Source organism: Hibiscus syriacus, unplaced genomic scaffold (genome assembly GCF_006381635.1).
Source record: "Hibiscus syriacus cultivar Baekdansim isolate YM2019G1 unplaced genomic scaffold, ASM638163v2 tig00111027_pilon, whole genome shotgun sequence".
Classification (NCBI taxonomy): Eukaryota; Viridiplantae; Streptophyta; class Magnoliopsida; order Malvales; family Malvaceae; genus Hibiscus; species Hibiscus syriacus.
The window spans coordinates 2,630,213-2,652,342 of record NW_024062960.1 but is presented as its reverse complement, the minus strand read 5'-3'; the positions used below and the strand labels follow the sequence as shown (position 1 = coordinate 2,652,342).

The following is a 22,130-nucleotide window of genomic DNA, read 5'->3' as shown; positions in this document are numbered from 1 at the left end:
GAACGGATTTTTAAGCTGTTTTTATTTTATGCCGCCGGTTTGAGAGCCGTGTCGGATTTGACGGCGCGTTCCCATATTGACCTCCGGTCACCTTCCCGGCTCATTCGAAACCGACGTTTTTCGAGATTTTAGATAACGAGAAAATGATTCCCTAGACGAGATAATCAATGAGGCACCGAAGTGGATTTTTGAATCCCAGCAACTATTGAGCCGTCCCTGCCTTTGTAATAAAAAATAAGATTTCCGGGATTTTTTAGACAGAGGAAGATTTGATTTGAGAGAGAAAACAAAAATTAAAATTTAAAAAAAAAGTCTAAGAAAATGAAACATTGCTGCATATAAAAAGCCAGGCATAGAGAGATGGGTAACCCTATTAATTAAAGTTGAAATCTTTCTCTTCTTCTTTTCAAGAGAATTTTCTGTTTGTGTTATCATTGGGATGGCGGTGAACGGCGCCGTTACTTGGCTGAGGAGGGCGGAGGAGATCGACGGATACGATCTTTCAGCTTCTGATTCTGAGGAAGTCCATGTCCTCGCCGTCGATGATAGCCTCGTTGATCGGAAAGTAATTGAAAGGTTGCTAAAAATTACTTCTTGTAGAGGTTGGTCATCGAGATTCCAAGTATTTTTTTCACTTTTTAATTAATCATTCTTTAAATTTGAATTGAATGGGATTCCGGATTGTTGCAGTGACGGCGGTGGATAGTGGCCGGAGAGCTTTACAGTTCCTGGGATTGGATGAGGAGAAAGAAGCTAATGGTTTTGATGTGAGTTCTGCTTTGAATTTGAATTTCATGGGCGCCGTTGGTGTTCTAAATCTATGATTTTTTCAGCATTTGTTCATGATTTCCAGGGTTTGAAGGTTGATCTGATCATCACAGATTACTGCATGCCAGGGATGACCGGCTACGAATTGTTGAAGAAGGTTAAGGTTAGAAAGAAAAATTCGGGGAATTCGTTTTCTTCCGAAGTTCTGCAATGTTCATCTGAATGAATGTTGGTTTAATATGAACAGGAATCCTCTGCTTTTAGAGAAATCCCGGTGGTGATCATGTCATCGGAGAACGTCGTAGCTCGAATCGACAGATGTTTAGAGGAAGGGGCTGAGGATTTCATAGTGAAACCGGTGAAATTATCAGATGTGAAACGCATAATAGATTACATGACAACAGATTTCAGGGAGGGAGAAGAAAGAAGAGGAGGAATCAACAAGAGAAAGATAAGAGACGACGGCGATGACCGATCTTCTTCATCACCGCCGTCCACTTCGCCATCGTCGTCGTCATCGCCATCAACACCATGTTCTCCATCGGCACTGGATTCTCCGACCAGACGTCTCAAAATGACGAGTTTTGAAGAACATATTTTTACTAATAAAAATTGAAACTTCTCGGAAGAGACCAAATTCCTCCCTTTTGTGCTTCTTTATTCTGTTAATTTATAAACTAATTAATGTAACAAAATCCTGTTTCAGATGCTAACTCAGATTAAACTATTTCCTTTTTTTATCAAATTATTTTTCTTTATTACTGTCCATTTTTATAAATTTCATAAATAATATCTAGAAGTAATTTAAACCCACTATTTATAAGCAATTTGAGACAATATATTAAACAATTACTATCTAATTGTCTTTCCTAATTTAAATGAATATTATCTAATTATACATCATTTTTTCTTTGTAATTTAAACTAAAATTGTTTTCATTCTAAATATATATTTTTACATGGATTCACAGATAAATTATTATAGTTTTCAATAAATAATTTGTTTAAGAACATATAAGTTGTTTAATTCTAAAAATTCATATTTTTATTATAGTTTTCAATACGTATTTCTTACAAAAATATGTTGGATTTATTGAATTAATTGTACTTAAGGTAATAAATTCATAGTCAATTACTTAAATTTTCACATTCACGAATATATAATTATATATAGTAAATTGTATTTAAAAGGTCAATTTTGTTTTTTAATATTAAATATTTTTATGATGTTATATAAATTAGAATATTAGAATTAATACTTTTTAAAACAATCTTATAATTATATAATTATATTAGTGGTTTATATGTTTAAGATTTATTTGTAATAATGTTATCATTTAGTAAGATATGTCACTTAAAACGCTAGAAAAATTATGATTTTAATATGCTTAAATACGTGCTCTTAATTTAGGAGGTTTGAGGCTTTACTTGATTGAATTTATCGTTACTTTAATATTTTTAAAGTTCATGGGTTCGATTTGTTAAAATTATTGTTGATATTCAGGTTGATATTATTTTGGTGAAATTTTGAAGATTGTAGGTTTATAATTGAATAGGATATACCAAGTTTTAATAAATGATTTACATAATGATAAAAATATCCTAAACATTTATATAAATGTTAACTTTATCTTTTTTTTAGTATTTTACTTTCGACGTTTTAATTTTTAATCAAAATAATTTATGTTAGATGTAAATCGTTAGTTGACTAATGATTAATCCTTATTGTTGATATAATTTTTTTACATGCATTCATTTAATGATGTAATATATATTATGTAACACAAAATGAATTATATGACATATGTCTTATCATAAAAAATAATAACATAACACGTGTTAGATTATTAAATGATGACATAATGTATGTGATGTTAATAATTAAACACGTAAAAACGTATAGTTTTATATGTCCGTGCACCCTACCTCTAACTCTGTTATGTTGTGCTGTATTGTTCCCTGAAGAGGGGACTAGGTGGGAACTGCCTCTATGGCTACTGTCTCATGTAATTTCACATATAGTTTTATATGTCTTTGCACCCTACCTCTAATTCTGTTAGCCTGTTGGGCACAACTGCTGATACTCTGGATAGATCTTTGGATCCTACACTTGGCTGTCAGTTTTTGGTTCTTCATTCTCCTGCAACCAACTTTACCATCACACATATACACTGTCCAGCAATTTTCTTTTTAATTATCAATATGATCTATTAATAAATTAAATAAAATATTATAAATATATATTTATAGAAGCGATCATTACAGTCTATTTTATTCCATTTACGATGTCAAACGAATATGCGTATGCCAATGCCAGGATCCGAATGTTCATATTACAGACCCCCATAGGGCCCAAAACAAGACAACTGCTCCACCTTGCCAGCTAGCCAGCCCGCCGGCATTGCACTTACCTTGTCTTCTTTCATTTTAGTTGTTAGCTGGCTCAAACTGTCTAGTTCTATTCCTTGCCCTTTCTGTTGTAACCGGTTTTCGTCCGGGCACGAAATATTTATTTGGTGGGAAAATTGATATGAATAAATGGTTTTTGAAAATAATTTGGGAGTCGCCATCGGCCTTTTGGGTCAGGTAGGTCGAATACCTAAAAATTATTATTTTATTTTTTTAAAAGAGTTTTAAGAAAACATCAATTAAAAAAAATAAACTGATCTGCGTTTATAACCAAAAATTCGTTCTTTTTAATAATAAAAAGGGATTCGTGGTCGGTTACATTTAGGGAAGGATTAGCACCCCTACAACGCCCAAAATTGGTACTTTTTAATTATAAATTGTCTCTATTATTAAAATTTAAAATATATTTAATTTATAATCTTATTATTTCAAAATTATATAAAAAATATTTAAAAATATCGGAAAAGGACTTCTAGGTGTCTTAAGACAGCTCTTTTCTTTGATATTAATAAATATTAATTTGAATAAAATTAAATAATAATTTTTTATAATATTTAATTTTAAAATACCAGAATAGGACATCCAGTTGTATTAAGACTGCCCTTTTCTTCGATATTGAAAAATAAATGTTAAAAATAATTTATTTAAAAAATAAATATTTATTTATTATATATATATTTATGACTACATAATAATAATAAAAATATTTAGACAGGTAAAATTAAAATAATAAATACAATTAGAACTATGTATTTAAAAGCAATAAAAGAAATAAAAAAACATTTAAAATAAGTGACTAAATTATAGTAAAATTAAAATTAAAAACCTAATTCATAATTAATCAAAATTATAGGGATTAAACATGCTATTTTTTTATTTTATTAATTTAGTGACTGAAATAAAACTATATAAAATTCGGATATTAGATTAAAATAAATTAAAAATATAAACTCGGGATTAAAATATTAATTATTAAAATTATAGGACTAAATCTGTTATTTATCCTATATATATTATTTTAATATAAAGGACTAAAACAAATAAAAATGAAATTAAAGAACCGAATTAAAAAGATTATAAACTTGATTTAGTGACTAAAATGTAAAAATTACAAGTTGGAATGGCTTCGGACGGGGTTTACCCTTTATGAAATTACAGAAATACCCTCCCCAAAACGACGTCGTTTGGGAGAGGGTATTAATACCCGAAACTGGCTGGCCCTACGGGCCAGCTTCTCATTTCTTCATTTCTGTTCTCTCTATAACAGAGAGAGAACAAATTTCTCTCTGGCTTCTCTCTAGCTTCCCTCATCGGAGGGAAGCCGGTCACCGGACGGCAACCGTCTGCCGCCGTGACCCTCACCGCCGGCCACCGCATCCGGTGGCCGGAAAATTTTATTTTTACACTATTAGATATCGGACGTCCTAAGGACGGTTCCGGTGTTCCTTTCTCCTAAATAGCTTCTGATCGAAGCGAATCTAAAGAAGTACCTTCGGTTTCCGAAGGTTTTGGTGACGTTTGAAGGGGTCCGGTGGCTTCCTCGGTAAGCTCCTTTCTTTTCTTTTCCTTTCTGTTTTGGTTTTTGCTGGTTTAGGGACGTTTGCTCTCTGCTTTCTGTCTCTCTCTGTCTCTGTGTGTTCTCTCCTTTGCAGGTTGGGTGATGGCTTTATAGCCATCACCGGAACTCGTCTCAGACCGGTCCGAAGAGCGGATTTCGGTGAGTAACCGAACTATGTGGTGACTCACTGCTAGAGTAGCAACGTGGGTGACCATCTGGGTCTTCTGGAGGCTTCGATGGAGGCGTGGCACTGGCAGCAGAGGCGGCTGGAAGCTGGACCGTTGGCTGAGGCGGCTGCGGCGCTTGGGTTAGAAACCCTAGCTGAAACCCTAAATGTTTAGGGTTTCAGTTTGGTTTGGGCCGGAAAATTGGGCTTGTATTTTATTTTATTATTTTATTTTATTATTATTTATATATATATTTAATATATTTAATAATAATAATAATAATATTTATAATAATTATAATAATAATAATAATTATTATAATAATAATAATAATAATAAATAAATCAATATGGGTAAAAAATTAGTATCTTCAGCTGCCCCTCTTTGCTCATTCTTGTGTTAACAGGAATAGGGCAAAGATGAAAAGATAATAAATTTTTTTATCCATTTGGCTTCACTTGATTATGATGGAGATGTTGAATAAATTCTTCTCTTTCTTCAGATGAGTTCTTCTTATTATGAACTTTCCACTGGGGATGATGTTGACCTTTTTCCTTCTGTGATAGAGTCATCCAAAAGGTTGAATAAGCTATTCTTATTATGAACTTTCTTTTCTTCAAATGAGTTCTTCTCATTATGAACTTTCTTTTCTTCAGATGAGTTCTTCTCATTACGAACTCTCTTTGGCGATGCTGATCCATCAAATGATGAATTCAAGCAAAGGGTTAAACAAGTTCTTCTCATTATGAACTTTCTTTTCTTCAGATGAGTTCTTCTCATTATGAACTCGAACTGGAAAAGTTGATCCATCAAGTGATGGATTTGATCAAAAGGTTGAACAAATTCTTCTCATTATGAACTTCTTCTTCCTTCTTCAGATGAGTTCTTCTCATTATGAACTCGAACTGGAAAAGTTGATCCATCAAGTGATGGGTTTGAGCAAAAGGTTGAACAAATTCTTCTCATTATGAACTTCTTCCTTCTTCAGATGAGTTCTTCTCATTATGAACTCGAACTGGAAAAGCTGATCCATCAAGTGATGGATTTGAGCAAAAGTTTGAACAAATTCTTCTCATTATGAACTTCTTCTTCCTTCTTCAGATGAGTTCTTCTCATTATGAACTCGAACTGACACTGTTTATCCATTGAATAATGGATTTAAATCTTTGCTAAAATCTTTGAAATTCCTGTCAGAATTCAACATGGATGAGAATGAATGAAAATGCACCTATTTTTGCAAATGCCTAAATATGATGCATGATTGTTAAGTTATTTGATTTCAGATTGGTGAACTGAAGATTTCTTCAGTTGTAGAAACCCAATAAATCTTTCTTCTTCATATCAGAGAATCTATCATCTTTGACAAATGTAGATATAATGTCACAAAATCTCTTGAGAATAAAACTCAATAGTATAGGCTCCTGAAAAGCTTGCATGCATGTGACATGTTGATTCTGATAACAACTCATCTGATTATGAAATGACCTTTCAAGATGATTTCACAAATATCGATAGTTCTTTTAATACCGTGAAATCTTGAATTCTGATTCTGATGAGGAGAATAAACTGTTATACTTGACAAAAATGGGATTCTCAGAGGCTAAAGCTTCAATAGCCATGGAGAGATGTGGTTCAGATTCATCAATTGCAGACTTGACAAATTTTATATGTACTGCTCAAATGGCTAAGGCTGCTGACACATTTCTTCCGGTAAAAGATGGGAAGCCATTATGCAATGATCCCAATTACAAGCAAAGACGAAACTTGGGCTATGATTTGTGGAAAAGGAAGAAGCAGAGGAAGCTTAAAAAGAAGCTTCTTAATGAAGATGATCATGCAGTTCATCTTTCAATTCCAATGATCGGTTCTGGGGTTCCTACCGAATCAGATCAGATAACTCAAAGAACACTTTCAGAAGATGCTATTGAGTCTATTTATCTTTCAAATTCAATGATTGGTTTTACCAAACCAGATCAGATAACTCAAAGAACACTTCCATAAGATGCTATTGAGTCTCCTTATTTCTACTATGAGCAAATTTATCTTTCAAATCCAATGATTGGTTCTGTGGTTTCATACCAAACCAGATCAGATAACTCAAAGAACACTTCCAGAAGATGCTATTAAGTCTATTTATCTTTCAAATTCAATGATTGGTTTTACCAAACCAGATCAGATAACTCAAAGAACACTTCCAGAAGATGCTATGAGCACATTCCTCTTCCAAATTCAATGATTGATTTTATCAAACCAGATCAGATAACTCAAAGAACACTTCCAGAAGATGCTATGAGCACATTATTCTTCCAAATTCAATGATTGATTTTACCAAACCAGATCAGATAACTCAAATAACACTTCTAGAAGATGCTATGAGCACATGGCATTTGTTCCAGTTAATGTTTGGACTGGGATATCACAGTACTTATTCGATGTAAAGCCAGAATTTGTAGATTCGAAGCATTTTCATGCTACTACACTGAAAAGGGCTATATTCATAATTCTACCAATTAAGAAAAGATTTTCTCTTATTCTGCTTCCTCCATGTGTTGATGCTTTTCCATTGACAAAGAAATGATGGCCTTCTTGGAATCCAAGAACAAAGTTGAACTGTTTATAAACATGTACAGGAAGTGCCAAATTGACAGAAAGGATTTGTATGGCTCTTGAAGCTTATGACAAAGAGCCATTTTCGAATGTCCAGAAGTATGTTCTTGATGAGTGCTGAAAATGGAATCTAGTATGGGTTGGAAGGAATAAAGTTGCTCCACTTGAACCTGATGAGGTGGAAATGCTTCTAGGTTTCCTTAAAAACCATACACAAGGATCTGTATAGAGACATGTTTCCCAGTGATATCAATGTCTTGTTTCTTTTTGCTGGAATCAATGCTGAAGAGGTCGCCTTCTACTGTCTTAGTATATCTTTGAAAACAGATGTGCAAGAACTGAATGATGATCGGTTGGAGCAATTGATGAGTAGATTTGGCGGATTCGACCTTGTTGTCGGTAGAATCCCGTGTAACAATCTTGATGGAAGCAATAAACATCATCATGATGAACTAGAAGATTTTTATTGGTGCATTTTCTTGCAATGACTGCTACGACAGCTGTCTCTTCTGCTGTTCCAATATATCCCATTCTTTTCAAACCATGGAACGATTTAGTTAACAGTAAAACTGGTCATCCTCAACTTTTAGAATACTGTAACAAATGTTACTCTATATATCCAGAGTGCAAATAATGACTTGTTCATGGATTTATGATGATGATGATTGGTTTACTTTGTATTCCATGCATTTAAAAGTATTAACATAAAGTGATATTCAGAAATCTTTAACTTATTTCAAAATTATGTTAATTCATAGAAGAATAAATTGAATTTTAGAAAATAAATTGAATCTCAAATAAATTGAACTTGAAATAGATAGAATTGTATTCAAAGTTATGACAAGCATAAGATTGATAAAAATTCAAATGTCTCAACAAATTATTAGCATAAGTATTTCTAAATTAATCAAATTGACACAATTTAGAGTAATGATATAAGCTTTTGTCTGGAAGATCTCAAACGTTGTCAAAATGCTTGTAGATGTGAAGTTTCTCCCAAACTGTCAAAATCTTAAGAGGGTTCAATTACCGAATGCCTAATATCAACATGCATTTGAGCTGCCCTTTCAGGTTTTCAACTCAAATCCTTCCTTTGGTTACAAGATGCCCTTTGTGGGTTTTCACCTTGACCCCCTTTTTTCCTTTTTCTTTCTTTTTCTCTTTTTTTTTCTTTTTTTTTTCTATTTCTTTCTTTCTTTTTCTCTTCAAGCATAATATTTCTTGACAGAATCCGAGTTTATTGGATTTCTCAGAATTTTTCCATCCATTTCTGTCAAGATCAACGCTCCTCCGGAAAAAAGCCTTTTTTACAACGTATGGCCCTTCCCAATTAGGCATCCATTTCCCACGGAAATCTTTATGTATAGGCAAGATCTTTTTTAGTACTAGATCACCCTCTTGGAATTCTCTTGGATGTACTTTTTTTTCATGAGACTTCATCATCCGTTTCTGATACATCTGTCCATGGCAAATAGATTTCAATCTTTTCTCCTCAATAAGGTTCAATTGATCAAATCTAGCTTGGATCCATTCAGATTCATCCAATTTTATTTCTCTCAATATTCGAAGTGATGGAATCTCAACTTCAATTGGTAAGACTGCTTCCATCCCATAGACTAAAGAAAAAGGCGTTGCCCCAGTAGAAGTTCGAACAGTAGTTCGGTATGCGTATAGAGCAAAAGGTAACTTCTCGTGCCAATCTTTGTAAGTTTCAGTGGTCTTTGTAATGATTCTTTTGATGTTCTTGTTTGCTGCTTCAACTGCCCTATTCATCTTTGGACGATATGCCACTGAGTTTGCATGTTTGATCTTAAACTGTACACAAAGTTCAGTCATCATTTTGTTGTTCAGGTTCAGAGCATTATCTGTAATGATCCTTTCTGGTAGGCCATACCGGCAAACTATCTCTTTCTTTATGAATTTGCAGACTGTGGACCTCTTAATATTGGCATATGAAGCAGCTTCAACCCATTTGGTAAAATAATCAATTGCCACAAGGATGAAGCAATGTCCATTCGATGCTTTTGGTGTGATTGCACCAATGACATCTATTCCCCACATAGAAAATGGCCAGGGTGCTGTCATTACATGTAAAGGAGATGGGGGTACATGAATCTTGTCTGCATATATCTGGCATTTATGACATTTCCTTGCATAATTAATACAATCTGTGTGCATGGTAGCCCAATAATATTCATATCTCATTATTTTTCTGGCCATGGAAAGACCATTTGCATGTGTTCCACATATTCCACTGTGTACCTCTTCAATGATGCTTTTAGCTTCGCTGATATTTAAACATCTCAATAGCATTTGATCATTGCTTCTTCTATACATAATCTCTCCATCAAGAAAATATCCAACAGCCATTCTTCTCAAGGTTCTTTTATCAATTTCTGATGCATTTGGTGGATAACTTTGATTTTTGATATATTGCAGAATATCATGATACCATGGTTTACCATCTACTTCTTCTTCCACACTATAACAATGTGCAGGAATTTCATATACTTGCATTTTGATTGGCATCATATCAACTTTTTTAGTTGCTTGAAACATAGCAGCTAATGTAGCCAAAGCATCTGCCATTTGATTTTCTTCTCGAGGGAGATAATTGAAGGTAACTCTCTCAAATTCTTTCACTAATTCGAGGGTAAAATTTCGATATTCCAACAATTTGGGATCTTTTGTTTCCCATTCTCCTCGCAATTGATACACCACTAACGATGAATCTCCATATATTTTGAGACATTTGATTTTTCTTTCTATAGCTGCTTTTAATCCCATGACACAAGCTTCATATTCTGCCATGTTATTGGTGCAAAAGAACTCCAGTCTACTTGTAAAGGGATAATAAACATTTTCTGGAGAAATTAACACTGCCCCGATTCCTCGTCCCAAAGCATTGGATGCTCCGTCAAAGTAAAGCTTCCAAGATGCAGATGTGTCATTTGTTCTGACTTCTTCATTCATGGATATACATAACAAATCTTCATCAGGAAAATTGAAACTCAAAGGCTGATAATCATTTGATACACGACTGGCCAGAAAATCAGCTATTACACTTCTTTTTATTGCTTTTTGGTTGACATATACAATATCAAACTCAGATAATAACATTTGCCATCTAGCCATTCTGCCTGTCAAAGCTGGTGATTCCATTAAGAATTTCAATGGATCAAGTTTGGATATCAACCAAGTAGTATGGTATAACATATATTGTCTGAGTCTTCGAGTAGTTCACACCAAAGCACAACATAATTTTTGTATTGGTGGATATCGAATTTCACAATCGGTAAATTTCTTGCTCAGATAATAAATAGCTTTTTCTTTTCTTCCAGATTCATCATGCTGTCCTAGTACACATCCCATCGAATTTTCGAAGACCGTCAAGTAAAGAATTAATGGTCTATCAGGTATTGGTGATACTAAAATTGGGGCATTGGATAAATATTTCTTAATAATATCCAAAGTTTCTTGACATTCTTCATTCCAGACTTCAGGATTGTTCTTTCGAAGTAATTTGAACACTGGATCACATTTGTCAGTTAATTGAGAAATGAACCGAGATATATAATTTAATCTTCCCAAAAAGCCTCGAACTTCTTTTATTGTATTGGGTGGTGGAAGATCTTGAATTGCTTTTACTTTATCTGGATCAATCTCGATTCCTTTTTTGCTTACCACAAATCCCAAAAGTTTTCCAGAAGTTACCCCGAAAGTGCATTTTGCGGGGTTGAGCTTTAATTGATATTTCCTCAATCTCTGGAAAAGCTTTCTCAGATTTTGAACATGTTCTTCTTCAGTTCGGGATTTGGCAATCATGTCATCTACATATACTTCAATCTCTTTGTGCATCATGTCATGAAACAAAGTTACTATGGCTCTTTGATATGTTGCCCCTGCATTTTTCAATCCAAATGGCATCACTTTATAACAGAATGTGCCCCACATGGTTACAAATGTTGTTTTTTCCATGTCTTTAGGATTCATTTTTATCTGATTATATCCTTAAAAACCATCCATAAATGAAAACCATGCGTGCCCTGCAGTATTGTCCACCAATGTGTCTATGTGGGGTAATGGAAAGCTATCTTTCGGACTAGCTTTGTTGAGATCTCTGTAATCCACACACATTCGAACTTTCCCATTTTTCTTTGGTACGGGAACAATGTTGGCTACCCATTCTGGGTATTTAGATGCCTGTAGGAAACCTGCATTGATCTGTTTCATCACTTCCTCTTTGATCTGCAACAACATTTCTGGCCTCATTCGTCTGAGCTTTTTTTGGACCGGTTTATATTCTGGATTGATTGGAAGCTTGTGTATCACTATATCTGTACTTAAAACAGGCATATCTTGATAAGACCAGGCAAAGATATCTTTGAACTCTTGAAGGAGATTTATCAATTCTTGTTTTATCTGGATTGTCAGAGTATTACCAATTTTCACCTCTTTCATTTCTTCATATGTTCCCAAATTCACAGTCTCAATCTCTTCTTTGTGGGGTAGAATTTGTTTGTCTTCTTTTTCTACCAATCTTAATAGTTCAGTAGGAACATCACATTCCAGTTCATCCTCACACCCATTGATTTCTTCCAAACATATAGGCTACTCTAAATTTATCACTTGATTAAATTTAGGAATAAACATGCTATTAACATGGTGACACCTGCAAATTTAAGTCGGACATATTTCCGAAAGAATATAGTAAATTTATGAAATAAATAAATGTATAAATGTAAGAAAATGTAAAGAATGATTGCCATCTGAAAATTTTAAAGAAAATTTCTTATATTTAACATAATTTCTTTTACAAGATAACAAAAAAGTTTTCATACTTTTGAGCTAAACATAAAGATTAGTTCTGAATATTACTCTGCGTTAATATTAAAAACTATAGGAAGATCTTCAGTGGTCCAATCGTTGAGTGTTTCTCCAGGAAAACATGGGCGAATCCTATCCAAGTATTTGCCAGTCTTGTTGTCATTCATGATCATGTTGATAAATAATCCATTCATAGCTTCTTCAACTATGCTTTGATCTTTCGTCAACTTTTCTTCTTTAAAGGCTTCAACAAGCTGCTGTTCTACATTAATTGTTCCCCCTGATCTGAATGTGGTCTTCAATTGTGGGAAAGACATGTGTTTCCAAAGGATTTCTCCCCCTTTCAATTTTGTCTTTCTGTCTTCACATCTTCTTTTCATCTCTTTGTTCCTTTGCTGAAAATTGGGCTTAAATCCAAGCCCAAAACGATCTTTCTTCATCTGTATATTTACAGGAACCGAAATCCCTTGAAGATTCTTTCCTAAACCTTTCCCAGCTTTAGCTCCGATGCCTAAAGTTTGTCGTACCGTCATCTTGGTGCAATCAGATAATCTGGGATATGGAATTTTGCTTCCTTCTGCAATAAAGATTGCATTGACAAATTCAAGAGCTCGGAAAGAGCATTCAAGAGCATCATCATTGGTTTCGATATATGGAACATCACTTGTTATAGACGCAATGATTTCTTCTTCAGCTCCTACGCATATTAGTTGTCCATCAACAACAAATTTCAATTTCTGATGTAATGAAGAAGGAACAGCTCCTGCTGAATGAATCCATGGCCTCCCTAATAAACAATTATATGTAGGGTGGATGTCCATCACCACAAAGTCAATATTGTACATGACTGGTCCAATTAACAATGGTATTTCCATTTTCCCAAGAACCTCTTTTTGAGTACCATCAAAGGCTCGTACCACATTCTGATAACTCTTCATGTGTGATTTATCCACAGGCATTCTTTGAAGTGTGACTAGAGGCATCAGGTTGAGAGCGGATCCATTGTCAATCAATACTCCTGGCAACACATGACCATGACAATGTGTCGTGATATTCAAAGCTTTTACTGACCCCATTCCGCCTTCCGGTATTTCATCATCCGTGAATGTTATGTAATTGTCAGCGGCTATATGTCCCATAATTCTGTCAAGTTTATTGAGGGATATATCTTCAGGGATAAATGTTTGATTGAGAATTTTCATCAAAGCATTTCTATGTGCTTCTGAATTCATCAATAGATCAAGAATATAAATTCTCGCTTGTTGTTTGTGTAGTTGTTCAACCACACTATACTCACTATGTTTCAGGAATTTCAAAAATTCTTGAGCTTGTTTTTCTGTCACAGGCTCATTGAATGCTGGAGGGGATTCATCATCAAATACCTTCTGAGGTATTGCCATGGCTTTTCCTTTTGCTTTCACTTGTTCTGAAGCATTGGATGTTTCGGGATAGTAACATCTCCCACTTCTTGTAAAGAAACCGACTTCGCTCACTGCTTCAGACGTCGATGTTGTATCCAAACTCTGTATTTTCTCTTCTGTTTTTTCTAGAGAAACAGATCCTTCTACCATTGAAACATTGGTAGTATAATTCCAAGGTACCCTGCGGGTATCTTTGTATGGAAATGGTAGAGGAGTGGTGATAACTACTTTCGGCTTTATTAGTGCAGGAATCGCCGTAGATGATTTCACATTAATGATCACAGGATCATTTATTCTTTGATTAGGTTTAGAATCCTCTGATGAGCAAACATCATCTTCTTTTTTCCCTGGTTCTTCTTCAAAGAATTCTATTTCTCTGTTGTTCATCAATTTTTGCACCAAATCCCTAAACTCAGGACATAGTTGAATTTTATGCCCATTCTCTTGATGATATTCACAATAATTCTTGTCTTCATTCTGCTTTGGCCTAAATTGTTGTGGAATTATACCGGCTAAAGAGAGTTGTTGGAATACCCAAACAAAAGGAGATTTAATTTCAGAAATGTCAGTTTTTGCTTTCTTTCTGTTCTCTTCCTGAATTGTATTCACGTTTTTATCTCCATGATTTGGCAATGGATGATTTGATGCAGATGGTGTATTGAATTCCAACTTTCCAGTGTTGATCAAATTTTGAACCACCCTTTTGAATGCCAAACAGTTTTCAATAGAATGACCCGTAATTCCTTCATGGTAAACACAGTGTGCCTTTGTATCATACCAATGAGGGAATGGTGGTTGCATGGGAACCAAAGGATAGGGCCGTATGACATCTGCTTTTAACAGCGAATCATAGATCTCAGCATATGGTACTGGTAAAGGTGTAAAAGACAACCTTTCATTTTCCTTTCGAGATCCTCTGGACTCTGCTCGATTAGTGTTTGTTTCCTCTTTCTTAACCCTTGGTTGGGTTATTGTAACATTTTTCGATGAATCCTTGTTGTAAGAATTTGCATTATTGACTTCGTTCTCTTTTTTCCGGTACATAGGTTTTTTGGAACTAGACCCCTCATTTGATTCAATTTTGCCACTTTTCAAGACATTTTCAATGAGTTCTCCAGAAATGACCAAATCTGCAAAATTTCTGGTTGCATTCCCCATTAGATGATTTAAATAAGGAGCTTTCAATGTATGGACAAATATTACTGTGGCTTCTTTTTCTGACAAAGGTGGTTGAACTTGGGCTGCCGTGTCACGCCATCTCTGGGCATACTGTCTGAATGTTTCATTATTCTTTTTCTCCAAGTTTTGGAGAGTCCATCTATCAGGAACCATGTCTGTTATTTGGCGGTACTGCTCTAAGAATGCTTTAGCCAGATCTTTCCAAGATCTAATGTTGGCTTTGGTCAATTGAGTATACCATTTTAAAGCCGGTCCTGTCAAACTATCCTGAAAGCAGTAAATTAACAATTTCTCGTCCTTCACATATCATGCCATTCTTCGGCAAAACATAGTAATGTGGGATGAAGGGCATGTAGTACCGTCATATTTATCAAATGCAGGAGCTTTGAACTTGATGGGGAGGATTAAGTCTGGAACCAAACTCAACTCACTAGCGTCAAACCCATAGAATGATTCAGTTATTTCCACGGATTTCATTCGTTCTTCTAAGCTCTTGATCTGTCTGGTCAATTCTTCATTTACTTTTTCTTTCTCATTCAGCTCATTCAAATCTGGGATTAAATGCTCAGTATTAAGATCCCCTATTTTCATATCTGATATAAGCGGATTTTTGCTTGAAAATGCAGGATCCACTTGTTGATTTTCATGTGGTTTGGCTTCTTGAAATGCAGATGTACGAGCATTGATTTGTATAGGTGTAGTACCAGAATGATAAATTGGTTCTGGTGGAAAACCTAGAGGATACATAGGTTCTTGGTCGAAAGATACAGGATTTTCATGCATTTTTCCAATGATAGCCTGTCTTTTAAACATGTCCTCTATTTTCTGCATCATGTTGTCTTGTGAATTTGCAATATTGGCTTCAATTTTCTCCAGCTTCATTCTCATTTCTGCTTGTTCTTTATTATGTTGTTCCTCAATACATTGTATTTTATCCTCCATAATTCTCTTAGTAGCTTGTCTAGTACCGTAGTGATGTTGTATTTCTCTTTTGACCAGAATAACTGCGATTGAAAAATCTTTTGATATTATTTTTTTTCAAATTTTAACTCATAATTTTATCTTAATAAAAATATTCATAAAGAAAATCATGAAATGAATGATGAATGTATGCAAAATGTATGTATGCAAAAAGGTATTAATCCCAAAAAGTTAACTGTCATAGAACAACTTTCATCGGCATACAAAAGTTTCTTTATAATAGTTCATAACTACAGATAAGGCGTAGCTTTCCTATTAAGCTCTATAATTTCTTTCATTAACCATGACACCTTCTTTCCGATCTTAGAAACTGGATCAACGTGATGCTTAATTATTTTGGCTTCAACATCTAGTTCCCCAACATATCTAGCAACTTCGCTCATTTGTACCATGGCCTCGAACACCATATTACTTCTTTCTTCACTTCTTTCAACATAGAAATTAGTTGACTTTTGCCATTGTTCATTCGTTCCTTCAAGAGTTTGCTCTAACTCAGTGATTCTGACTTGACAATTGTGCAGAATTTTTTCAAGATCTCTAATGCGTCTTCGCAGTGAAGCACTTTCCTCATTACTTTCTTTGAGATCATTAGGTCCTAGACGAACCTTTTCTTGAAATAATGACTCTTCAAGTTGCAAAATGTAAGCGTTAAACTCTGAGTTTTTGTTTCTAGACTGATCCAGATCTTCTTCAAGTTTTGTTCGTGCTTCTTGCGTTCTTTGATTAAGCTTTTAGATTTGAACATTCTTGTTTCTGCATCTTTGCATCCAATTACTAGCCACTTCTTGCTCCACCTCAAGTTTGGTGTTGAAATTCTTTCTTTCCAGCTCCCATTTTTCTTTTTCAACATTGAATTCTTCAATCTTTTGGCCCCTGACTTCAAGTTCAACAATCAGCTGGTTCATTTCAGATTCAAATCCCTGGAACATGATATTTTTCTCACCTTCAAATTTATCAAAGATGTCATTCTTCATTTCTTCTAAATCTTTGGCTCGATCCCTTTCTCTTTGCATTTCATTCATGATCTCGCGATGTTCAGCCTTGTGTTTTATAATTCGCTCTCTTCTGTCGACCTCAAAATCTTCAATTTTTTGCTTTCCTTTCTCAAAGCTTTTGAGTAGACGGCTATTCTTTCCTTTCAGATCTTCAACTCGACTTTTTTCGATGTTCAATTCTCTGGTCATCTGTACCGTCGATTGGCTTGGTCCTGATGCTTTCCGGGATTTATATAACTCTTGGTAATTTTTCTTTAATACTCTAAATTCACCATCAACTTTTTCTTTGTTTTCTCTCAACATTGCACATTGTGATGAATGAAAGTCAATATCAACACCCAACATAGCTTTATCTCGTCTCATTTGCTCTAATTCTCTTGACCATCCTTCTTTTTCTGCTTCAAACTCAGCTCTCAGGATTTCAATCTCTGATGGAACCACCTTAATGCGATCTTCCATAGAGATATCCTCATTTTGATCTGGTAGAGGAATATTTTCATTTTTCCTGACATATCTCCATTCCTCATAATCAGGAGTTAGCATTTCTTTTGCTGCTTTAGCTCGGATACAAAAAGTTGTTTTCCAAGCTGTAACAGCTTCCATGATATTTCTTTTATAATTTTTTCTGTGGAATGCGAACTCAGATGAATGTAATCCAGCGGTGACAGGTACAAATTGACGACCTTCATACTGTCTTATGACCAGAAGTGGTGCATACCCAATTCCTCCCCATAATCCGAGCAGCATTATCCAATTGTAATCTCCACATTTGTAAAAGAATTCCCTTTGGATTTGCCACGGGGCTCGCCAAACAATGTCATTGCTTTGCAGATTTCGAAAGGCATTAATCCACATATCTTTCTTAATTTCTTTCGGCCATTCATGCTCCAGAAATTCTTTTAATGGTGAGTAATCCGTATTAAAGCGTCGGTATGAAACCTTTTCTGTCCTCCAGAAATGACTACGGATCCAAACATATAACAATTGGGTACACCCTGAGAATCGTCCACCTCCTAGCTTTCTACAAGCATTTAACGATCTGAAGGTCTCTGCTAGGATTGCAGAAGCAGGATTAATCTTTTTCGGTAGCTGTTCAAACAAATCTACCACTGCAGCTTCAACATATCCCAATACTTTTGGGAAGATGACCATACCATACATACCCAGAGCAAATAAATCGAATCGTACTTTAATATCTGGATGGCTCTGAATAAGTTCTTTAATGTTGGTCCAAGCAATGCCTTCGCTTTCGCCTTTTTGTTTTGTACGGGATGCCACCCATTCTTCTCGTACCCCGGCAATCTTTGCTAATTTAACTCGAAAGGGTTGAGTTTTAATTGACTTTGAATAGATTCGATTCTCCAAAGCCCCTTCGATATGTAACAAAGTTGTGTACTCTTCAATAGTAGGGACCAAGTCCTCTTTATTGAGAGTGAAGCAATTGTACCCTGGATTCCAGAATTGAATTAGGGCTCTGAGTAATTCATCATCAACTTCAACATAGAGCAAATATGGGATGTCTCCGTAAGTCTGATAAAACTGCAATTTTTTATTTGAATCCCAACTTTCCCAAATACTTCGCAAATCTTGCATATTATTTCTTTTTAGTGAAACTGGAGCATAACTGGCCAAGTCAGATACATAATCATCCTGCAGACTGTCTCCTTCTTGTCTTTGTAAGTCCTCAGCCCACTGTCTTACTTCTGAGTTTAGAATTACTTGATTTGAACACTTTTTATCCATGGATGAAGGCTTTCCAATGAGACAATTAACACAAGGATCAATGCCTTTTATCCTGTATGATGCTATGCAAACAGAAAAAATAAAGAACACACAAAAAGAAATGAATTAGTTTACATAATAAAGAAATTTAATAATAACATTTACCTAAATATTTTTATTTAAACATGCTTTTTCTAAATTTAAATAATTCAAATATACATGTAATTTAATCAGTAAAGAAAATAAATAAATTAACAGGAAAGTTAGAATTCATTTCTCCTGTGTGTACACCTATTTTGGACAAAATTTTGGCATGACTTCAGATCGGAAGAGTTTCTAGGGTTTTTTATATGCAGGGTTTCAGATCTAAGAATAAAGGTACCCGAATTGTCCTTGTTATTGCCCCTTGGGTTGATAACCCTCAACCCTAGTCCATTACAGACTAAAGTGGATCGAGTTCAATTCGAGGGGATACATTTCTCTATGCCTGACACGGAGAATAAATTCTCACGAAGACATAGAGCATATGAACCCCAAAAGTTACTTGCTAGGTCTGACACGGAGAATAAATTCTCACGAAGACGTCGCTTTCACTCCCACTTAAAAGGGACAAACTCAATTATAGAGCTTTATGTTATGCAATGCAAGTGTTGTGTGTGAGGAGAAATGTTCAAACCTTTGACAGAAAAATAAATAATGAAATAAAATACTTGTAAATAAAATGAAATATTAATAATATATATAAATACTATAAAAATAATATGTATATATATATATATAAAATTATAAATTAAATATATGAAATTTTAATTTATAATTAATAGAGACAATTTATAATTGATTTTTAAAAGTTTGACCAGGTCCCCAGCGGAGTCGCCAAGCTGTCGTAACCGGTTTTCGTCCGGGCACGAAATATTTATTTGGCGGGAAAATTGATGTGAATAAATGGTTTTTGAAAATAATTTGGGAGTCGCCATCGGCCTTTTGGGTCAGGTAGGTCGAATACCTAAAAATTATTATTTTATTTTTTTAAAAGAGTTTTAAGAAAACATCAATTAAAAAAAATGAACTGATCTACGTTTATAACCAAAAATTCGTTCTTTTTAATAATAAAAAGGGATTCGTGGTCGGTTACGTTTAGGGAAGGATTAGCACCCCTACAACGCCCAAAATTGGTACTTTTTAATTATAAATTGTCTCTATTATTAAAATTTAAAATATATTTAATTTATAATCTTATTATTTCAAAATTATATAAAAAATATTTTAAAATATCGGAAAAGGACTTCTAGGTGTCTTAAGACAGCTCTTTTCTTTGATATTAATAAATATTAATTTGAATAAAATTAAATAATAATTTTTTATAATATTTAATTTTAAAATATCAGAATAGGACATCCAGTTGTATTAAGACTGCCCTTTTCTTCGATATTGAAAAATAAATGTTAAAAATAATTTATTTAAAAAATAAATATTTATTTATTATATATATATTTATGACTACATAATAATAATAAAAATATTTAGACATGTAAAATTAAAATAATAAATACAATTAGAACTATGTATTTAAAAGCAATAAAAGAAATAAAAAAACATTTAAAATAAGTGACTAAATTATAGTAAAATTAAAATTAAAAACCTAATTCATAATTAATCAAAATTATAGGGATTAAACATGCTATTTTTTTATTTTATTAATTTAGTGACTGAAATAAAACTATATAAAATTCGGATATTATATTAAAATAAATAAAAAATATAAACTCGGGATTAAAATATTAATTATTAAAATTATAGGACTAAATCTGTTATTTATCCTATATATATTATTTTAATATAAAGGACTAAAACAAATAAAAATGAAATTAAAGAACCGAATTAAAAAGATTATAAACTTGATTTAGTGACTAAAATGTAAAAATTACAAGTTGGAATGGCTTCGGACGGGGTTTACCCTTTATGAAATTACAGAAATACCCTCCCCAAAACGACGTCGTTTGGGAGAGGGTATTAATACCCAAAACTGGCTGGCCCTACGGGCCAGCTTCTCATTTCTTCATTTCTGTTCTCTCTCTAACAGAGAGAGAACAAATTTCTCTCTGGCTTCTCTCTAGCTTCCCTCATCGGAGGGAAGCCGGTCACCGGACGGCAACCGTCTGCCGCCGTGACCCTCACCGCTGGCCACCGCATCCGGTGGCCGGAAAATTTTATTTTTACACTATTAGATAGATCGGACCGTCCTAAGGACGGTTCCGGTGTTCCTTTCTCCTAAATAGCTTCTGATCGAAGCGAATCTAAAGAAGTACCTTCGGTTTCCAAAGGTTTTGGTGACGTTTGAAGGGGTCCGGTGGCTTCCTCGGTAAGCTCCTTTCTTTTCTTTTCCTTTCTGTTTTGGTTTTTGCTGGTTGTGGGACGTTTGCTCTCTATTTTCTGTCTCTCTCTGTCTCTGTGTGTTCTCTCCTTTGCAGGTTGGGTGATGGCTTTATAGCCATCACCGGCACTCGTCTCAGACCGGTCCGAAGAGCGGATTTCGGTGAGTCACCGAACTATGTGGTGACTCACTGCTAGAGTAGCAACGTGGGTGACCATCTGGGTCTTCTGGAGGCTTCGATGGAGGCGTGGCACTGGCAGCAGAGGCGGCTGGAAGCTGGACCGTTGGCTGAGGCGGCTGCGGCGCTAGGGTTAGAAACCCTAGCTGAAACCCTAAATGTTTAGGGTTTCAGTTTGGTTTGGGCCGGAAATTTTTTTTTATTTATATATATATTTAATATATTTAATAATAATAATAATAATAATAATAATATTTATAATAATAATAATAATAATTATAATAATAATAATAATAAATAAATCAATATGGGTAAAAAAATTAGTATCTTCACTTTCCATTTCTCTTTCTGTTTTGTTTTGTTTTGTTCTTTCCCCAGTTTATATCTTCAACTATCAATTAAGAATGTGAAACTTGACAATCATTTTGCATTATAAATTGACAACAAATCATTCCCTTTGTTTATGATCGAACTCCTCAACACAGCATTCATGGTTTATGATGAGCATAAATGGAAGTGTGAATGGCCTGATGAGAGGGAACAGCTTTGCCATTCACAAGCACTTGCTCCAAGAAATCGACTAAAACACATTTTGTTGATGAGCCAATGACTAAAACACAGTAGAAGGATCAGGTCGCTTAAAATTATCAGCACCAATTGTTGATGAAGCAAGTCTTTTTGCCTAGCATGTCCCTGTATGCACACATTTTGCAGGCTGAGGAAAGTGAAACATGCTCATGATCAAGCCAGAAACAATTCCCAAATAAGAGCAACCACAGTGCTTGACAGATGATAATATAGTTCTCCATTTTAACACTATTCATTTTCTTCGTCTTGATATCCTCCCCCATTTCTTCAATTTTCATCAATACTGTTTATCTTTTGCATCACTCAATAATGTTCATATCAATGAAGACATTACCGTTAGATATTTTTCTAATTATT

At 34.3% G+C, this 22,130-nt stretch overlaps 1 protein-coding gene across 1 annotated transcript; it reads left to right on the top strand.

The window, feature by feature from the left end:
* The first annotated feature begins 341 nt into the window (after positions 1–341).
* Positions 342–21,947, top strand: LOC120150974 (two-component response regulator ARR6-like). The gene is made up of 6 exons (XM_039163542.1): positions 342–602; positions 691–767; positions 854–931; positions 1,016–1,389; positions 12,479–12,485; positions 21,936–21,947. Exons 1-4 carry the CDS (start codon positions 440–442, stop codon positions 1,382–1,384), a joined length of 687 nt encoding a protein of 228 aa, XP_039019473.1. The 5' UTR covers positions 342–439; the 3' UTR covers positions 1,385–1,389; positions 12,479–12,485; positions 21,936–21,947.
* The last annotated feature ends 183 nt before the right edge of the window (positions 21,948–22,130 follow it).

Bases quoted from the DNA above. Each gene is read 5' to 3' on its own strand.
- LOC120150974 (XM_039163542.1), top strand. From the start codon at position 440: ATGGCGGTGAACGGCGCCGTTACTTGGCTGAGGAGGGCGGAGGAGATC. The intron at 603-690 runs GTTGGTCATCGA...GGATTGTTGCAG, and splicing joins AAAAATTACTTCTTGTAGAG to TGACGGCGGTGGATAGTGGC. The intron at 768-853 runs GTGAGTTCTGCT...CATGATTTCCAG, and splicing joins AAGAAGCTAATGGTTTTGAT to GGTTTGAAGGTTGATCTGAT.